The 16845-nt window shown below is 45.8% G+C and overlaps 1 protein-coding gene across 2 annotated transcripts in view; it reads right to left on the bottom strand.

Annotated features, from left to right (window-relative positions):
- Nucleotides 1-9139, bottom strand: part of Samd5 (sterile alpha motif domain containing 5) — a 410140-nt gene extending 401001 nt beyond the window's left edge. The window contains exon 1 of one of the 2 annotated variants that reach the window (XM_032894990.1): nucleotides 8393-9139. In XM_032894990.1, the coding sequence (XP_032750881.1) occupies nucleotides 8393-8851 (459 nt within the window). In that variant the 5' untranslated portion in view covers nucleotides 8852-9139. The remainder of the gene's footprint in view (nucleotides 1-8392) is intronic. The other variant, XM_032894989.1, reaches the window with a different exon arrangement.
- Nucleotides 9140-16845: the final 7706 nt, after the last annotated feature.

The following is a 16845-nucleotide window of genomic DNA, read 5'->3' as shown; positions in this document are numbered from 1 at the left end:
AGCAATGACATCAGCGCACCTTCACCGCCTGACCTCTAGGCAGGCAGTTTCCTCTAGCCACATGCGGAAATTCATGCCTGTAATCCCAGCACCCAAGACATGGAGGAAGGCAGATTCTCTGAGTTCTATGCTAGCTTGAGCTACAGAATATCACTTCTGGGGGAAAAAAAACCTAAAAATTAAAAATAGATCAAATTTTATGATTTAATTTTCCTGTTTGCACAATGCCAATGTGTACACACTTGGCGTGTTCCTTTAACAATTTTTAAAGAACTTAAACCATTCTTCAAAAGGAAAAGTGTATCATGATTAAGGCGTGGAGCATTGAGTTCCTGAAGTGAGGCACCAGCCCTAAGATCACTTGTTTTAAGCTTTACCAGACAACAGAAAGGAGGCCACAGCTATGCCGAGTGAATAGTCACCTGGACTTCCCGATTACCACAGCCTGGAGTGTGAAACCTGACGGGTGGTTTGCTTCCAAAGTCTCAGACAAGCAGTCAGCTTAGCTGGGGACTATAGACCTACACCTTGATCAGAACAGGGGTCCTAAGGCCAGAGTCCCACAGCCAGACTCAGCACCCTACCTCATTTAACTTGATAACCGGAATAGTCATGGGAAGAGAGGACAACCAGCTGCTGCTGAAGGGGAATCTGGAGCACCGAGCCATGAAGGGCCTGAGGTTTAGATGCCTTTGAGTCATTTGTGAATTGGACATTTAAAGGAACCACTTTTCAAACATAAGGTTTTTATTAAGTACAGCGACGCACGCATTTATCACCCATGGAATTCCCTTTCCTGTTCAAGGATTCTATGCAGAAGCTAATGTTTGTCTGTTTGTTTATTATTATTATTATTATTATTATTATTATTATTATTATTATTATCCCTCTTATTAAAAATCTGCCTCTATCTCTCAAACACACACACACACACCACACACACACACACCACACACACACATACCACACACACACACCATACACCACCCCCACACACACCACCCAAACACACACAAACACAAACAACCCACCACACACCAACACCACCAACCCCACAACACACCCCAACCACCCAAAACCCCACACAACCAACAACCCCACCACAACCCCCAAAAACCAAAAACCAAACCCCCACACACAACAACACAACACACAACACACAACCAACACACACACACACACCACACACACACACACACACACACACACACACACACACACACACACACACACACACACACACACACACACACACACACACAACACACACACACACACACACACACACACACACACACACACACACACACACACACACACACACACCCCCTCCATCTATATATCACATTTTATTCAACAGAGAGATCTTGGTCACGTATCTCTTCCATATTACCTCACTGTGTTCCCGGACCTTGATGGCTTGGGCAAGTAAGCAAGATGGAAACAATTACTCCAAACCTCCTGGTAATACATTTGCAGATCAGAAAGGTGCGAGACAAGTCTGACAAAGATGCAGAAGGCTTCTGCCTCAGGAAATCTTCAGACGTCCTACAGTTTGGGATGGTGCACAATGAAGTACAAGGAGGCTAAGTTGGAGCAGCTTCCAACCTCCCACAACCGAAAAAGACGCGCAGTATGCAAAGCCCCAAGTGCTTCTCTGCACTTGAGAGGCTACGTTTGGGTAGGCTACTCCAGCCTGTTAGTACGAAACCCGAGAAGCTGCTAGTTAGAAGCCCCCAAACAACAGAAGGTCTCCAGCAGGTCCAGTCTAGAGTTAAGTCACTCAGTCACTTGGACCACATGACCCTGTACATCTGATGATGCCTGGAGTGCTCAAGGCAGACAAAGAGAAGCTGTTTGGAGCCCTTGGCAAGACCTTGTTTAGGTGAATCACACTGTAAGCCCTTAGGACTTTTCAAGTGAGGTCATGCCATTCCCTCAATCTTGAACTTGTAGCCTCCAGAACTGGCAGAGAACACATTTGCATTGTCTTAAACGGCAAATATCCCTGTGTGGTATTTGTTGGAGCAGCTCTAGACAGACATGATGTTGATCTCATAAGTTCAGGACACTGAGCTCATCGAACCCACTTAACAACCCCAAGAGGCAGCCAATTGCGTTGCCTTCTCCTGCAGTGCTGCCCAGGTAACCTAGTGCAGGAGAGAGCTGGGACTTACATTGAGCATCTAGTCTGAGCCAGGGTCCATAGTCATTACACTACAGTGTCCACAGTGGGATAGAAATGGACAATGCTGTTCTCTCCGGGGGAACGCCAAAAGCCATATAAGTCACAGAAACCATATGCTGGCGAAGTTTGGGAGAGGAATGTCCATGCTACTCTCAGCACATGGCTTCCAGAGCAGATAATATGTGAAGGAAGACAGAAGCCTCCTTCCTGGTGGCTCAAATGCTTGGCATCCCTACTTACACTTGATAGTTCATAAGGAATTGATTTTGATCCTAGTAGAGGACCCCCCCTTTCCAGACACTGTGAGAACCCCACTTATTTCCTCTAATCCTTGCTACACTGCATAACTCTGCGTGTTCTACAGGGCCAGCATTTTATCTCCTTCAGTATCACTTAAGCTCTTTTGTTTTTTAAATGTCATCATTAATTTACTCTCCTTTCCCCCACAACTGATTCATTTTCTCATTGAAATAAACACGAGCGTCAAATATTCTGATGTCTAGTATTTATAAAAACAACACTGATCTTTGATAGGGTCCAAGTACCATATATCAGGTACCGAGCTCAGCAATGCAAATACAAGCAAAAGATCATGTCTGCAGCAAACTGTCATCCTAATGCTAGGGCCCAGTCTATGTCATACGTTCGATATTGATTAAATGGAAGAAGAATGGATAGGTGGATGGGTCAATGGATAGAGGAACAGACAAGCTGGTAGATTAAAGAAGGCAAAAATGGATAGGTAGATGGGTGGAAGGGTGGATGGGTAGATGGGTGGATGGGTGGATGGGTAAGATAGAACAAATGCACAGGTCGGTGGACAGCAGAGGGTCCACTTATATGCGAACTCTACAGCTCATAAACTGTCAAGAGCATGAAGAAAACATCCACTCTTGTTTTCTCCCCATCTCTCCTTTCCACAGTGTTCCAACTGGACTGAAAGAAAAAGAAAAAGCCTAGAAGGATCTAGACCGAAGATATTTGGGGATATTAGTTGAACTGGAGAAGCTAAAGTTTGTCAGCTTCCAATCTGTCCTGGTAATGTCACACACGCAGAAGGAATTCTTGGGAGGAACAATATTTATTGTCATGTCAGCTTCTGCCAAGACCCCAGGCAAAATTCCAAAGGACACAGCATGTCTCTGCCAAGATCTCTTCCTTTCTAGTACTCTGTGCCTTCCACACAAGTCTTCGTGGCAACTTTTTCTTTTCAAACACCTTCATCTTAGGCTACCTCCTCTGAGGACACCTCGAAGCCTTCTTACCATTACCTTGTTAATTTAATCTATACTAATGTGTGAATGACGGTTACCATCTCTACAACATTATTAAACAAGGCTACACTAATTCCAATACTTGCTTCCGCTGGTGGAGGAGCAAGAAGACATTTCCTAAGGAAGAGCTGTAGAAGTCTATCCAGAAGACGGCTCAGCGGGTATGGGTGCCTCACTGTGCAAGCCTGGTGACATAAGTTCAAACCCAAGTAAAAGCTGAGGAGGAGAATCAACTCCACAAAGCTGTTTTCTGATCTTCACACATGTGCTGTGTGGCACATGCAACACTCTCTCATGTACACATATCACATACAGAATGACAATAATGAATTAAAAGTTTTTAAAGAAGTCTACAAATCTACCCCATGAGTATCCTACCTGGCTACAATCTCCAGTTTCTCCGCCTTGAAACACCATGGTTTCTAGTGCTTTCCAGAATTCTGCTTCCTCCTTTGTCTCTGCTAATGTGCCCCATATTCCTAGTTCATGTAAAAAAAATTTGATGCCCTGTTCATGGCATCCTGTGCGTCCCATCAAAACAGTGCAACAATTATTATTGTAGATTGTACCGTATGTCTTCCCCGCTGCTTCCTACAATCTCAGAGGACAGGATGCCTACATCCTGCCAATCGCAGTAAGCTAGAACCTAAGGAAGGTATGGGGTAGAGAAGCTTGGTCACAAAAAAGTCACATGTATAAAAGTGTACATGAAAAGTATATACATTTATACTTGTATATTTGTGCATATAAGCATGACCCGTAATAGAGTTAGAGATCACAGTAATGAGAAACTCTAAAAAGAGGCACAGAGGGACTCATCCATGTCTTCTGACTTGAAGTCCGGTATCCCCAAACTCTTGGTTTTCCAATGTGAAGGAAAAACAAGAAAACCTTTCTTTTCCTTAGAGTTTAGCTCATTGACCAGGAAACCTGGGGGTGTTTTACTGATGCAAGTCCTACAGTCCTTTCCAGTCATTCTTGAAAAAATTCTTCAATTCACAATTCACTGCAGAAGGCTCACCAACCCCACCATGACACCCTTGGCATGATCACCTCTAAATCACACAGTATTTTCATTGCAGTACAATGTCCTAAGGATTGGCCATGCTTGTGACTGCCAGGGAGAGTGAGTCTACCCTACCAACCTGAATTCTCATTCCATGTAATGAGTTGTATACATTCTGATCATGACCATGACAGAGCCAAGGTACAGAAGAAAATTTACATTGTAAAGAAAAGGTTCCCAGCTCTGTTCATGGGAGAAATAATTGCATCAGAAAACAAAATCCCACGCAACAGGAAATCTAGAACTTGAGAAGCCATCATATATAAACAGCAAATTCCAAAGAAACAACGTGACTTGCTACTTCATAGTTGGGTGTTCAGTTTTATATGCATTAATTATGATTCGCAGGAGAGAGTTTCCTTAAGCTTTAAGTATTCCAGGGTAATGGGGTGCTGATAATTTGGGGTCACTGGTATTACTGGTTCGGTTTACCGATTCAGTTGAAAGGAAGGTGGATTCTTCTCAAAACTCCAAGTAGGTAAGTGTGAGGAAGGACAGGAGGAAATGACATTTCAGTGCCTAGAAAGGAATTCTCACACTCAAGAGCAGGCTTCAAGTTCTCACAGCTGCCCTGTGAGGCGAGCAGACATGTGGAGTGGGGTTTGAGCAATCAAGTACCAGAAAGTGCGTCTTCACACACCGGAGCACTGTTTCTAGCTTCAAGGGGGTTGCTTTGGCTTAGTGAAGTGAATTGGTTTGGCTTCGTTTCTGGAGCTGTCCTCCTAGAGAGTGCCAATTTGGCAGAGACGCTGACAGCACAGGTAATGTCTGGCATTGCCTGGAACTCACGGGAAAATGAGCATCTCAGCCTGAAAACAAGGGACCTGGAGAAGCCTAGCTGAAAGGCTGTGAGAAGAACTACGCAGCAGGCTAGGAGTGTTAACACAACACCACAGGAGGAAGCGGCTGGTCTAAATCCTGTGTGGGTGGCATTAGCCCCAAAGATGCTCTATCACCTCAAGTGAAGGTCACAGTGCCTAAAGGAAGCAAATTCAAGGGCGAGAGGCGCACAAAGTAGATTTGGTAAAAGGGAATAATGGTTCACTACCATCCTCCTGCTATCTTGCAGGGGGTGTTTGTTGGGGGTGGGCAACAGTGATCACCTGCCTCAGAACGCTTTTCTAAGGAGGCTAGGTTAGAAAGGAGGTTTGCCTCAAGCACGTGTCCCAGCTGCCTGCTACCACAGGACCATGAATGGGTGCTGGGATCAAGACTGGAGGAGCACAATCCCATGCTGCGCTAGCCTGAAGGAAGTCCAGTGTGGTTAGGAAGGACCACGGTCAGCGGAACAGAAGTTTATTCCAGTACCAAAGGAGCAGGAGGCCAAATGTTTGTTACTAATATACCAGAAAGTAAAGTGAGCCTGCGCCAAGAGGTGTGTAATGGAGGGAGGGCTCCGTTCAAATCCCGAACAAAAAGAAGGCAGCTACTTGCCAGGGCTGGTTTGATCTTCAACTACTGTAGTGCAGCGTCACTAAGAGGATGGGTGAGCGCGTTCGCCCGGCCTGAGAGTGGTTGGCATTAAAGCCATGCATTTTGGTTCCATGCTTACAAGGCAAAACAAGACGAGCCCAAACATCAGATTGACAAGTGGGGAAGCGTCTAAGGGACGGACACAGTGTTTGAGCAGAGGCTTTGGGCTGTGATTCCTGCTTAGATCAATAAGTAACGTGGCAACGCGTTTCCCTGTCTTCCGGTCAGCAGGATCTCTTGTAGCTTAGGAACTCATTGTATAGCTGAGGCTGGACTTGGACTCCAGATTTTTCTGTCTCTGCCTCTTGAGCGCCGGGATCACAGGTGTGACCAGCACACCTAACAGTAACACATTTTTATAAGTCAGGTTTGTATAAAAAAAAAATTCAATTTGCATCGACGCTGTTTATTTTCCACGTAAAGAGTTACTTCTGTCAACTTTATTTAGTTAATCTGTGCAGCCTGAACTGTCTTCAAACTCTGCCTCTCAAAGTATTAGAACTATAGGCATGTGCCACTAGGCACAGCCTTCCAGTTTACTTTTACCGAAATATCCCATTGCGGTAATGCTTACCAATAAAACTTGTCCACTTTTACTTTGTCGTTATTGTTACTGCTGATTTTTAAAGACAGGTTCCTTTGTGTAGCACTGGCTATTCCTAGAACTAGCTCTGTATACCAGGTTGGCCTTGAACTCACAGAGATCTGCCTGTATCTACCTCTCTAGTGCTGGGATTAATTGCATATGCCACTACCACCACCACCCAGTTGATTTTGCTTTCTATGTGGATTTAATTTTCTTTCTTTAACTGATGGAAAAATCAACTGGGGGCAGTAATAGTCCCATTACCCTCTTCAAGATGCTCCTTCTGAAGAACAAACAAATGGATATGGAGAGCTTCATTGTATGAAAGAAGAACACATATTGACGTAGGAATTAAATCATAATTAATGCATATAAAACTGAACACCCAACTATGAAGTAGCAAGTCACGTTGTTTCTTTGGAATTTGCTGTTTATATATGATGGCTTCTCAAGTTCTAGATTTCCTGTTGTGTGGGATTTTGTTTTCTGATGCAATTATTTCTCCCATGAACAGAGCTGGGAACCTTTTCTTTACAATGTAAATTTTCTTCTGTACCTTGGCTCTGTCATGGTCATGATCAGAATGTATACAACTCATTACATGGAATGAGAATTCAGGTTAGTAGGGTAGACTCACTCTCCTGGCAGTCACAAGCATGGCTAATCCTTAGGACATTGTACTGCAATGAAAATACTGTGTGATTTAGAGGTGATCATGCCAAGGGTGTCATGGTGGGGTTGGTGAGCCTTCTGCAGTGAATTGTGAATTGAAGAATTTTTTCAAGAATGACTGGAAAGGACTGTAGGACTTGCATCAGTAAAACACCCCCAGGTTTCCTGGCCAATGAGCTAAACTCTAAGGAAAAGAAAGGTTTTCTTGTTTTTCCTTCACATTGGAAAACCAAGAGTTTGGGGATACCAGGCTTCAAGTCAGAAGACATGGATGAATCCCTCGGTGCCTCTTTTTAGAGTTTCTCATTACTGTGATCTCTAACTCTATTACGGGTCATGCATATATGCACAAATATACAAGTATAAATGTATATACTTTTCATGTACACTTTTATACATGTGACTTTTTTGTGACCAAGCTTCTCTACCCCATACCTTCCTTAGGTTCTAGCTTACTGCGATTGGCAGGATGCAGGCATCCTGTCCTCTGAGATTGTAGGATGTAGCGGGGAAGACATATGATACAATCTACAATAATAATTGTTGCACTGTTTTGATGGGACGCACAGGCGTTATCCCCACCTCCCCCCGCCCCCAACACACACACACACACACACACACACACACACACACACACACACACACAGGTTCGTGTTAATGATACACTTCTCAATAGCTTGGAATTGAGACCAGCAGGCCCTGAATTCCCACTCCTCTTGGAAGTTTCTCAAAACTCAGGGGGGAAAAGGTAAAGAAAAAGAGGAAGGCTGAAAATTGAAAGACAGATGTGACCCGTCCTTTTGGCGTTCTTCCAAGCCAGACACTGCTAGAGGCACTGGATTTCCCGGTGGCCACCAAAAGCAAGCACCCATTGCCCTGGACCAGATAGTCGAGCATGTATGCCAGGGTGTCTTATACCCAGTTAAGAGTTTGCAAAATCTGAATGAGCAGTTATTATTAGTGACGCCAGGATGGAAGGGATACATAGGAACGCAGGAAACTGGAGAACCAGACAGCCCAAACACTCTGGTTTCTCAAGTGTCACCTAGGCTGACTGTTGAGCCGCCACAGAAGCGCCAGGCCTGGTCCCCTCCCGCCGTGTCCCCAAGGTCGCCTTGGCCGCGCCTCCTTACCTTGCGCGAGTATGGGGGTTTGCTCAGGTGAATGCCATCGCGGACCAGCTTATCCCGGATCATGATCTTCAGTTTCAGCTTAGGGTAGCTCACCAGCTCCCTGCTGCGGGGAGCGCTTGGCTGGCCACGGGGGTCCCCGCGAGTGCCCTGGGCTGAGCCGCCACATGGCTCCCCCCGGCGGCTTGGGGGCACCGCGTCCACCAGCGGTGCGGGTGGCACGGGCTGCGGTTCGAGTGTGAAGTAGAGGCCGGCAGCGGCAGCGTCCTGTTCCCGCAGCCGGTGCACAGCCTCCAGGATGCGGCGGCGGTGCGCGGGAGCCAGCACCCCGATGGCGTCCAGGTCCGGGTCTCCGATCTGCTTGCACACTTCCAGGTCATCGTAGCCATTATCCACGAAGGACTCCGCGTACTGAGGGAGCTGTAACGCTTTCAGCCACTCGTAAACTATGTTGGTGCACATGGCTGAGACTCGGAACTCGCCGGCTAGTACCCAAGTGACACGGACCGCACCAGTTCTTGCAACTTTTAATCCTCTCGTGGAAGGGGGTGGAGAGAAGAAACGGCAGGAAAAGTTTCTCCGTTAGTGGTTAGGCTCCGGCCGCAGAGTCAAAGCCATGGGAAGCAGCCGAGGAGGGAGCGAGCGTGAACGAGGAGCGTCTAGCAGCGAAGTGGATTCCCCGAGCAGGCGCGGCGCTCGCGGGCACTGGCGGCTGGGCGAACGGCTCGGCTCCGCGCCGCCCCTGGATGCGCGGCCACCGCGGGGAGGGGCGCGCAGGCGGGGCCGGGCACACCCCTCGCACCCACCCGCGCGGGTCACCGTCGCGCCGCGCCGCCCAGAAGGTTCCCCAGCTGGGGCAGTTCTGAGGCTGCACGCAGCATGTCGCTTTCTGGCTGTCTCCGTAGACGTCTACACCCGGGTCCCACGCCGTGGAGGCGGCTTCAGCCAGCAGACCCGTGGATGATGGCAAGCGCCTGGTCTTTGCGCTTGTCAGTCACTGTCGTTCCCGGGGTCACGGTGACCCGGTGGCTATTAAGCTTCCGGACTCCGGTGGCTGCCCTGGATATCTTTTGACATTTCTTTTGAATCCGATTCCTCCAAATCCCTAGATTTCTCTTCGCTCAGTTCCCAAGCCAATGGTGACTCTCTCCTGAGTGCAAGGGTAGGACCCCGTCACCCCACTGGGCTGAGCGAAGCTGTTGAGTCCAGTGTCCCTTCTCCTTTCCTGATGCACGTAGAATGTCCCTTCAAAGGAGCTGGCTGCTAGGCTCCAACAGCTCGGCGTGTCTGCCTCTGTGGTCCTGCGCTCTGTGCCCCGAGCAGCTACGTTTTGGCAGCAGGGTGGGCGCCACGTGGGGACCGTCCAGCCTGATGAGCGCCCCCTCCCCCTCGCTACAGCTACTCACGCCGGGTGGGCGTCGGGAGGGGCACGGCTGCTCCCACTGCCTTCCTTCCAAGGCAGTCTGATCTGCGAAAGTTTGGGATGGGTTATTACTTTCTCCTTCGCCAGAGCATCCCTACCTGATCCGCATCCCTCCCCACGCCCACCCACCTTTCTTCCCGCCACACAAGCACACCGCCTTGTGTCAGACCCCTTCAATCTCCCCTGCCTTTTGCTTTCTCTCCACCTCTCATCATAGCCCTTCTGCCCCGGGTGGCTCCATGCCCAGGGACAAGAGAGGTTTTCTTCCTGAGACAGGGATCACAGCCGACTCTTCCCTTCTCTGCCCCAGGATCGCGTGTTGATCGATACACCACCATGCAGCTCGCGTTAAAGAGAACGCTAGGGCATCTAGTACTTTTCTACTAGATGGGAGTGACAAAATCAACTAAGATTTCACCCTGGTGCCCATGCCTCAGCTTTGGGGATTTGGGGGATGGGATGGTGGGGGGCGGGGAGGGATGACAACTGGAGCTCCTGGGCCTCATTTCCCTGCATCTGATCTTTTGGGGGAGAAGATAGAACCCTAAGAAACCTTGCAGGCAGCAACAATTCTCTCCCCTTTCACAAAAGTAACAGTCAGCTTCACTTTTGAGCTAGACTTGGCCCATGCCTTTCCTCAAAGAGTCCTCCTGGGGCCATACCTCTCGCTAGTCATGACACTGATGATGGTACTACCCATCAGTCAGTGGTTTTAGAGTCGTCCCCCTTGTCTCCAGAATCTTTAGTTGTGGGTCAGGGACTCTCTCTCTCCAAATACCTGATATGGGTGCACCAAAAATGCTTCCTGTATTTCTACAGTTGTTGGGGCCCGGGTGCTGAGTCCCAAGCTCTTGGTTCCAAAAGTCTCACATTGTAAAATAGCTACCAGGAAGAACGCAAATAGCTATCTCTTCTATTTGGGAAGAGGACAAACACAACGTGGGTAGTCGTGGAGCTCTATCTGTCCACATTCCTAGATCGCCGGAGTCTATTTCCTGAGCCTAGATTATGGTTCTGGTCCTGGAGCGTTGCTCTGGTTCCCCAGACCTTCCCTACCTAGGACAGATGGTAACTAATCCTCCGTCCCTGGCCAAAGCAAGCTCACAGTGCCCTCTTGTGTCCAAGTGCTGGAATTTTAAGGCGTTGCCCGAGTCCCAAACTTGTTTTGTTCAGCTGAAGGAAGAGGGTTTTGTGGTTCCTATTCGCCTTCTTAAAGTACAGACAGTGTCCTCGTGTGTAGCTTTATATCTCAATGATTTGACATGAAAACCTTTGGTGTTTTGGGTTTCGGTTTTCCAGCAGTTTCAAAAAAATACGCTTCAAGGGAACAGAAGTTCTCCGAAAATACTTCCTCGGAACTTAATATTGTTTGCCAGGCATCTCTGTTTATGTCTAAATATATGTGGCTATTGATAGTATTGTCCTCTATCTTACAGAAAAAAGAAGATACATCTGTGGAACATTCCCTCCTCATTAGTTCGCTGTAGAGTAAGGGGCAGATAACTATGAAGAAAGAAACCCAGGGCTAGGCTTCCAGCCACTGGACTTCCAGTTCCCCAGCAGTTGCTAGAGGGACCAGCAGGAAACCTTGGGCCGCTTATAAAAGCCGAGTCTCTTATTTATTTCAGCTGTTTGTTTGATTTTTAGAAAAGGAGGCTTAGAGCTCTTGAGTTTATTGCCCTGGCTTTTCTGGCCCAACTTGTTTGAAAAGTCCAATCACGGTACTTAATAGTCCTTTGCTTTCTCAAACACAGCCTCTTCCCCTCCGGGAGCTTCGGGACATTCATTTTGTCTCGTTAATCTTCAGCAAGCCAGTAAGTATTTTTATTTCCATTTTACAATTAGGGAAACTGTATTGGAGAAAGATGAATGGCTTGCCCAAGGTCAAATAGAGACAAGAACAAGCCTGTCTTGTTGACGCCCCTCCTCTGCCGTAGGCAACAGGGATTCTCCCTTATTTATGATCGGGGCACTATCCAATTAGGAACCAAAGCATCCTGTGCTCCCGGGAGGGGACAGCTTTTATGAATTAATCATTTGTTAATCAGTCATAAATAAAATCTCCTTGCTTTTGACCTCTCCTTTTCCTCTCTTGCATACGTTTCCCGTGTTTGATCAAGTCTCTGTGTGAAAACTGCTGCTTCCAGTAGTCTTCATATATTTCTGAAGTCACAAATACAGAACTTCTATGGTCTCTGTTTGTCTCTACTTCCTAGCTGGCACCCGGCTATAGTCCAGAATGAAAAGACAAAAGTAATGGTTGGGGAGGGGTGGATAGTTCATGGTCCGGTGGGCAGAGTAATTTGCTGCCTGGAGTTCAGATTCTGAGTCCAGATATCCCTAGTCTAACTAAAAGGAGTGGGTGCGGGGACTGTAATGCTTGTGCTGGGGGAATGAGGAGTATCAGAGACAGATAGAATCCAGGAATACCTGAGAGCCAAGTAGCAAAGTCCAGGTTCATTGAGAGACCATTTCTCATATAATAAAGTTAGAAGTGATCTGGGAAGTCTGTAGATGCTAACTTAATGGCCTCCACACATAACATGTACACAATCACCAATCACCCTGTACATACACACACACACACATACACATACACACACACACACACACACACACACACACACACACACACACACACACACACACCGTGAGTCATTTTAAGATTTGGAAGCCTTCAGGAACGAAAAAGGCCATTCCATAGCAACTGCAGCATCCAGATTTGCATAGAGAAAATAGAAATCCAGGAAACTCAAGTTTACATATGTGTCTTACTTACGTTCATATATGTGACAGAGCCCAGACCTCTTCCTCTGGGGCTTGAATTGCATTATCTCCTTTGACGTGGCTATTGTCAAAATTGTATTTATCCATCACTGTTTATTGAGGAGACAGTCAGTACCAGACACCAAAGCAACAAGCCAAGCGTATGGGGGTCTCTTCATTGGTGGGAGCTGCAGAGATCTCAACATACAGAAATTTACCTGGGAGGTTTTTACGTTTGTTTGTTTTGCTAAGTTTTGTTTCCTGTTGTTTTGTATGTGTGTTCTTCCATCCAGGTACTAACCGAGTCTGACCCAGCTTAGCTTCCAAGAACAAACACACCCAGAGAGTGTGAAATTGGACCTTGACATTCAGATCTCCTCTCGAACACTTTGGTTTTTCAAGTGACTGTCATACTCCCAGTCTTAGCCTTAAAGCCCCAAGATAATTTACCCCCATGAAAATATGTTTACCTTTTACAGGCTATTTTTGATAGATAATGCTTTCTTGGAGGTTTTTTTTTTTTCATTAAAGAAAAGAAATTCAAAAAGTAACTCTGCTGACTATTATTTAATACATTCAGGGTTGGGCTCGTCTTGTTTGATCCGTTGGCTTAACTTGGTTTTGTTTTTATTTGCAGGAGCAGCTCCTCTTTAAATGAAAGCCACTACTGGTAAAATAGGTTGTGGAGAAAGTTTCTATTTAAATACCATTTCAGAACTATGTAGCAATGATAATAACTATGGAACATGCAAAGTTAACACTGACATTCTCAGTGCAATTAATGATAATTATATTCAGGTTTTAAAGTCTAAATACCAAAAAGCAGCTTTTCTGCTCAGTAACTAGATTCAAGGTTGCCAGATGAAAAAAAAATAATAATAATAATTTGTTTTGAAATCTTCCTGGTGTTACATAAGGTTCTATACTATTTTACTTAGAAGATAAATGTTCATACCTAATGTGTGTAAAAATTAAATTCTATTAACATCTATTAAACGTCAGTCCCCTGGGTATCTAGCCTTGTAAAAGTCAAGCGTATATAATATTAATCTTAAAATGCTAAATATGTCTTGCCTCTGCTTAAACCACCAGCAGAAAGCATCTAAGAGGGCGGGATGCCACGGGGAGGAAGGGAATAATGGGCTTGAGTGATGTAACAGGCAATCTGTTCTTCAGAGGCTGGGAGAGAGGTGTGGGGTTGGCACCTTAATTGGGGGCAGGATGGGTGGGGGTTTCTGTTAACAGGCCTGGGCGGTAGATGTTATATTTATGTGTGACAACATATTTGAAGAAGAGAGAGACAAGGAGCAGTGGGGAGTGCCAGCGGGACACCATTAGATTATGACTTGCTATTATAACAGCCTTTCTTTCTTAAAGCAGGGGAACAAAGGGGGAAAAGAATGTTCTGGAAGCCTTTGGCTTAGAGGTCACCGAGAGGAGAACAAGAGGCTATATTTGTGAGAGAGAGTAAAATGAAACCCACGAAAGAACATTCTTGTCCTATTATCTATCTCCAAACAGTCTATATTTGAAATATACCCCAAAGATGAACCCAGAATTTCTCGAGGTAAAAATAACGGGTGCGGGGTTAGGTAGCACAGGCAACGCTTGAGAATACCTTCTTCATTTTTTTTTTTTTGTTCCTTTTCTTTTCTTTTCTTTTTCAATCTAAGCAAAGTTGACTTAGGACTTAAAAGTTATGTAACTTCCACCAAGGAATATGATACTGGTAAAAGCTCTTTGAGGCAAGTGGAAAATCGGTTAAATAGGTAATCGCAACAAAACCTTTTGACTTCAGCCCAGAGCAGTCGCTCCCAGGTGAGGGTTTATCTCCAAGCAGGATTAGGAAACCTGACTTCCCGACTCCAGGGCGTCTGTCTTCCAAAACATAATCAGTTCCTGAAGACTGGAGTGCGCTGATCTCTTTCTGAAGGCGATGGAACCTTGTGTATTTGACAGAATGTTTTGATTCCTTCTTGTATGGAGTGAGGAACACGGGCGCTGGTCTCATGAACACCATGCTTTTCTTCTCCAGCTCAGCGTTTGACTCCTTAGACCTTCCACTGGAAACACCTCGGGTTTGGAGAATAGGGCAGATAAACAAACATCTTTACGATAAAAGATAGAAATTACTTACAACTACTGGGCCAGCCTACAGGACAGACTACTTTGAACTGAGTGCCCTGAAACAAGAACAAGTGGGGATCAGATTTTTTTTTTTTGATATTTTTAAATTTACATTTCAAATGTTATTCCCTTTCCTGGTTTCCCGGCCATAAGCCCACCTTATCCCATCCCCTCCTGTTCTTCAGGGAGGGTGTTCCCCCTCCCCAACCAACCCCCCTCCCACATTCCCCTGCACTGGGGGTCCAACCTTGGCAGGACCAAGGGATGTTCCTTCCTCTGGTGCCCCAACAAGGCCATTCTCTGCTACATATGCAGATGGAGCCATGGGTCAGTCCATGTGTAGTCTTTGGGTAGTGCTTTAGTCCCTGGAAGCTCTGGTTGGTTGGTATTTGTTGTTGTAAAAATATAAAAATAAAAAAAAAGGTATAGTTATCTTTTACCCCGCTAGGTCCGCAACATGGTGCTCCAAGATATCTGCTAGGTATCCTGGCGGAAACACATCCCAGCCACACACTTTCCTACACTCAAACCCTCACATAAAAGAACACACAACACAATAATCTTTGACCCAATTGGTAAGATATAATTGCCCACTTAAACATACAAAGCCCGGTACCATCCATCCCTTAGGAACATTGATACCTGTAGATACACAGAGCAGAATCTTAACATCACCTGCCATGGCTTCTCCCCCTCTCCTCTCTCCTGTCTTTCCTCTCTGTTCTAGTCTCCTCCTCTTTCTTCAAACTTCTCTCCCGCCCATCCTTCCTTCTCCTCCAATGACAGGCCTCCTTCTATCTTGTACCTGCCCCTCACCTGTACTTTACAAATTCAATGGGGAGGTGGTTCTGGTGAAGTTACCTGAGTTCCGAGTAAGTGACTAGGCAGCTGTCCTGGGGCAGTGGAATTAGCATCAAAAATACAGATAACTCCAGGGCAAACCACAACAGGTATTGTTGTTCTTATGGGGTTGCAAGCCCCTTCAGCTCTTTCAATCCTTCCTCTAATTCACCCAAAGGGGGTCCCTTTCTCAGTTCAGTGGTTTGCTGCTAGCATTCACCTCTGTATTTGACATGCTCTGGTTGTATCTCTCAGGAGATGCACTTTTTAGCTTCATCAATCTTATCTAGCTTGATGGCTGTATATACATGGGCCACATGTGTGGGGCAGGCTCTGAATGGGCATGCCTTCAGTCTCTGCTCTAAACTTTGCCTCTAATCACCTCCAATGGATATTTTTGTTCCCCCTTTTAAGAAGGAGTGAAAGCATCTGCATTTTGGTCATCCTTCTTCTTGAGTTTCCTGTGGTCTGTGGATTGCATCTTGGGTATTTTTAGCTTCTTGGGCTAATATCCACTAATCAATGAGTGCATACCATGCGTTTTTTTCTGTGATTGGTATAACTCACTCAGGATGATATTTTCCAGTTCCATCCATTTGCCTATAAATTTCATAAAGTCATTGTTTTTGACAGCTGAGTAATATTCTATTGTGTAGATGTACCACATTTTCTGTATCCATTCCTCTGTTGAAGGGTATCTGGGTTCTTTCCAGATTCTGGCTATTATAAATAAGGCTGCTATAAACATAGTGGAGCATGTGTCTTTGTTATATGTTGGGGCATCTTTTGGGTATATGCCCAAGAGAGGTATAGCTGGGTCCTCAGATAGTGCAATGTCCAATTTTCTGAGGAACCTCCAGACTGATTTCCAGAATGGTTGTACCAGTCTGCAATCCCACCAACAATAGAGGAGTGTTCCTCTTTCTCCACATCCTCGCCAGCATTTGCTGTCACCTGAGTTTTTGATCTTAGCCATTCTGACTGGTGTGAGGTGGAATCTCAGGGTTGTTTTGATTTGCATTTCCCTGATGACTAAGGATGTTGAACATTTCTTTAGGTGTTTCTCAACTATTCACTATTCCTCAGCTGAGAATTTTTTGTTTAGCTCTGAACCCCATTTTTAATAGGGTTATTTGTCTCCCTGCGGTCTAACTTCTTGAGTTCTTTGTATATTTTGGATATTAGCCCTCTATCAGATGTAGGATTGGTAAAGATCTTTTCCCAATATGTTGGTTGCCATTTTGTCCTAATGACAGTGTCCTGTGCCTTACAGAAGCTTTGCAGTTTTATGAGATCCCAT

The sequence above is a fragment of the Rattus rattus genome, chromosome 2 (genome assembly GCF_011064425.1).
Source record: "Rattus rattus isolate New Zealand chromosome 2, Rrattus_CSIRO_v1, whole genome shotgun sequence".
Taxonomy (NCBI): Eukaryota; Metazoa; Chordata; class Mammalia; order Rodentia; family Muridae; genus Rattus; species Rattus rattus.
This window is presented reverse-complemented; position numbering and strand designations above follow the sequence as displayed.